Here is a 4,649-nt window from a genome sequence, read left to right on the forward strand (position 1 = left end):
GAATGTGTATTCGCGATAGAATTTTTAATTGCAACCAATCGGTGTATCGTAAATTTTTAGTAAAACTAAAGTATTCGCTATTCATAGAAACGTGAACTGTTCGAATTAAAGAGAGTACGTCTTAACGAATAATTAAAAGCAAAAATATCCCCGAGGCCCGGCAACCCTTTACACACTGATCGCAGCGTAAGGCAGGTCAGGAGACGAAGGTATCGTCATCGTCAAAAATAACTACGCGAGTAAATACTTCTCACTACTACAGTCAGTCGTGCGTGGTTATTTTTGGCGGTGACGGTACCCCAGTCTCCTGACCTGCCGTACAGCGGCCGTGTATGGACGGTTGCCGGGCCTCAGGCGTATTTTAGCCGATGCTTTAACTGCTTATAACTAAAAAGGGAGGTCTCAAACGGAATTTCGTTACTCTTGATTTTCCTCGTATTTTGGCTCGTAGAATCATCCCTGAAAATTTCTTCCACCGGATACCCGATACCCTGTACCTCTATATCTATATCTACATCTATATCTATATCTATATCTATGTCTATATTTATATCTACAATCTGTAACCTGCACTTATATCTATGTCTATTTCTATGTTTGTTGCTCTCTCTAATATCTATATACCTTCATGTCCATGCCATTGTATCTACGTATATCTATATCTATCTGCATCCATATCTATGTATCTATTATCTACATCTACACCTGTATCTATTTCTATATCTGTTTCTGTAAGTCTATATCTATATCTACTTATGCCTGTCCCTTTATACGTATATATGTACGTGCTACATAACAATCGTGTACAGTTTTCTTTCGCTTTCTTGCCCCATTACGTATCAGCTCTTTTTTCTTGATATCGTACGAACGAAATGTATACATACACGAGACCTTAACCCATTTCTCCCCATTTCCACTTTCTTCACTCTTTCTTTCTCTCTCTTTCTCTCTCTCTCTCTTTCTCTACTCCCTTCTGTCTCTAACCCTTTCTTTCTCTTCCTCTACGTCTATTCTCGCTTCACACACGGCTTAAACGAAAGAGTCGTAACAGATTTTCCTAAAGTGTCGCTGAGTTTCTCTCTTTTTGCCTCATTTATTAATTTTACCCTTTTGTCTTTTCTTTTTATCTAATCCTCGCGAGTATTACGCCGCCTGTTCTCGCGATCGACGGCAGAGTAGAGACTTGTTTGTCGCGCGATTAACACCGTTCCGTGTCAGCCGACGAGGAGTTAATCGATTACACGGATTACGTTGCGCCCGTTATCTTACCCTCTTTTTTTTCCTGTTTTTTTTTTATAATAAATAACCGCGTCACGTTGTTATGCCCGTTCCTGAGATATCGCGGCGAGAAAAATCGGAATGAAACCGACACAGTCGAGTAACCGTTCTAGAAAAATAAAGAAAAAAAAAAGAAGAGAAACCGAAAAACATGTTGTGAACACAGAGAGAAATTCGCGATTAAGCGGGTGAAAAGAACGTTCGTAGAGAAAAAAAAAAAGGAACGCGCGACAATTGTATACCACCAATCGTGATATTTTCTTTCCATCTGTCTTCCTGTTTTCTTTTCGTTCCTCTCAACTGTCATTCAATAGATTTAGCGAATCAAGAGTTCTAAGCTAGTTCTTCCAAGTAGATGACAAAGTCGATCGATTCGAAGCAATAATAAATAGCAGACCTTACAGAAAAATCTATCATTTCGGTTCTGTTTGTGATTAATTAGACACATCTTTTTGATCTATCAATCGTCTCGTAAACTATTAACGGAAGTTACGCCTGTTGTCTGTACTGGCTGTTTTTCTCTGTTCCTTTTTATACAGATCTTGACACAGGAAGACTGGAACGTGGTGTTGTTCAACGGTATGCAGAAAACGTCCCACTGGGCGGCACTTTACTTCGTCGCGTTGATGACTTTCGGAAACTATGTACTTTTCAATCTGCTGGTTGCCATACTTGTCGAGGGATTCTCTTCGGAGGTATCCTAATTATTATCCGTCGTTTATGCATCCGATCGTGTCTCACCGGTGAATTACGAAATCTTCCATTCGCCTAAATTTCGTGCGAAATGTACACGTGTCGAAAATTTCGATATTTCGTTGTTATAAATTATTTGTTATTCTTGTTGAAAGAATTTAAGATCCTTTGGTAATTGTCCCGCTATTCTACGGTGACACTTTTGTTCGGAGATATTTATCATCCAGCAACTAAAGTTTCTTGACGATGTTACGATTTCTTTTTTTTGCGAGTGATTAATTATCTTATATTCGGAATTTTCTTTTGGAAACTGTGTACAACGGAACAGGATTATGTATTAGGGTAAAATATAGCTCACTGTGGATAATCGAGATTTATATATAATGATACGTTCTCGATTTTGCGAATGAAATTCTTAATTCTGTGGAAATCTTAATTTTTTAGAATTCTTCGTTCTTTAGAATTCTTAATTTTCCAGAATTTTCAATTGTTCTATTTTCTCTGAAAAAGTCGGAGAATAATTGCAACAGAAAGAACTAAATCGACTTCGAATTGCGAAATCAAGTTCTTGTCTGTAACTGCTTCAGTGGGTAAATTGATTGACATTCGATAAAGTGGTTTTCTTCTATAAACCTATCAATTTTACATTCGACAATATTTTCTATTTTTAATCTTACTACATTTTATTTTATAAATGATTAACGTTTAGAATAAAATAAATTATAAAATATTTCTCCTCTGTGACATTTTTTTTTCCATTTTAAATTATATCGCAGTAATCAATGGGTGTCGATAATAATTTCTCATCGTTAGGTAATTCTTTTTCAATTAGGTATAGTAAGATGCAAAATATCGATACACTTTTGCAGAGAAATGAAAGAAGGGAGCGAGAACAAAGAGAAATGGCCAGACTTGCTGCGAAAGAAGCTGGAATGGATAGCGACGATGGATCATCCAGAATATCGAGATCTCATTCGTTCACCGATAGTGATACTTACACTCAGGTAAATTTATTCAACGTATCAATGAAAATCGTAAACAAAATAATATCGGTAATATAATAACATTAAAAAATTTTCATATTTTGCAAAAAATAATTTTGGTATATTTCTTTATTTAATGAAAATAAATGCACTGTCCCGAGTAAAATAATTATTTGCATAAAAACGTCCCCTTATTTACCCGATGAAATTTTCTCAATTCCACGATCGACTGACAGAGATAAAAACTAAACCGTAATAACCGTAGGATCGAAAGAATTCGTGGCAGAGTGCCGAGGATTTGCGCAAGTACAAAGACAACAACAGCAGGGAGAAGCAGAACACTATGTGGAAGCATCAGATAGATGAGCCGAAGTGTAACATTCAGAAGGAAAATAAAATGATGGGTGCAGCGGGACAACCACCGATAATTACCCATACAGCAGCTACTCCTCAAGACTCGCCTAACACAACTCTCGACGTGGGCTACAGAGATCTAAATTACAGAGCTGTTTATCCGACTGCGGCACTGTCGATTGAATCTATCGATCGTTCAGGTGTACGTATGCTATTATTATCTCTTTTTTTTTATCTTTTGAGTAGGAGAAAGCGGAGTAATTCCGGCCACTTCCTTTTAATTCTGCTCCATCCTTTTTCTTCCAACCAGGTCTCCATTAACACCACGATATCCCATTCTTTCAGGCTTCCCCAGAATCTTTTATCCTTGTTTGTCATTCCTGCCACATTCCAGAAACATATTTTCCATCCTTCCTCCGCCCCATCTCTCTTCCTTCTTTCTCTTCCCTTCTCCCTCCCTTTTTTCCTTCCGCCTGTTTGTCTCTGCCCATTTCTTAAGTCCTCCTACCTCTTCGTCCCACTCCCACCATTTTCCTTCTATCATAATTTTGCCATATTTTATCCTTGTCCTTCTCCCCTTCCTCCCCTCCACCTCCGCTATCCTCTTTAGTTTCCATTGCATTCCCCTTTCCTGGAATGTCATGTCATCATCCTCTGTCCATTCATTCTCCCCCTTTAATTTGTCCTTGTTCTTCATAATGCTAATTTTTTGCTCGAGTTTCGTCAATTTTACCACGATCATATTAATTCCGGCCACTTTAATATCTGAAAATAAAAAACACGTGAATTGACTTTGTACGGTGCTGCCACATGGTAATGATGCAACTACTTAATATTCATCGTTTCTGTGACTATAGCAGCCTTTGATTTTAAACAATATCTGAATGTTCATTTTGCAACGAAACCTTGTAACAGTGGCCAATTTTCAAGCAAGGTAAATTAGTACTTGGAATCGACACTTCGAGCTATCAGTTAATATCAAAAAATTACCAAATGTGTAACTTATTCAAGTTTTATAGCGTTTCTTGTTATTTTGGGGTGCTGGATATTGTCGGAAATATATATGCAAAGATATACTAAATAATATTATATATGTATTCTTAATAGGATTACATTACATCGCAGCGCGTTGGAAAAACTTGATCTGTATTAGAGCTATTGAAAATCGGGAGGCGGGCCCCAGAAGCGCCACCACCGTGCTAGACGGCGTTGATCGTATTGCTTACCGATTGCGAGCAGGGCTTCGCCTTTACCGACAGATTCACATTTCTTACTTATGTAGCCGGAATTATCCCGCTCTCCCCTACACAAGAATAAGTAAAATCTTAAGAGGTCTTCCTA

General features: G+C 37.8%; 1 protein-coding gene across 1 annotated transcript in view; it reads left to right on the top strand.

Moving 5' to 3' along the window:
* Window positions 1-4,649, top strand: part of LOC108570154 (voltage-dependent T-type calcium channel subunit alpha-1G) — an 82,550-nt gene that overhangs the window by 67,175 nt on the left and 10,726 nt on the right. The window contains exons 18-20 of the mRNA XM_017931944.1: window positions 1,818-1,973; window positions 2,841-2,975; window positions 3,220-3,510. Of these exons, the coding sequence (XP_017787433.1) occupies window positions 1,818-1,973; window positions 2,841-2,975; window positions 3,220-3,510 (582 nt within the window). The remainder of the gene's footprint in view (window positions 1-1,817; window positions 1,974-2,840; window positions 2,976-3,219; window positions 3,511-4,649) is intronic.

Source organism: Habropoda laboriosa, unplaced genomic scaffold, assembly GCF_001263275.1.
Source record: "Habropoda laboriosa isolate 0110345459 unplaced genomic scaffold, ASM126327v1 scaffold80, whole genome shotgun sequence".
NCBI classification, from domain to species: domain Eukaryota; kingdom Metazoa; phylum Arthropoda; class Insecta; order Hymenoptera; family Apidae; genus Habropoda; species Habropoda laboriosa.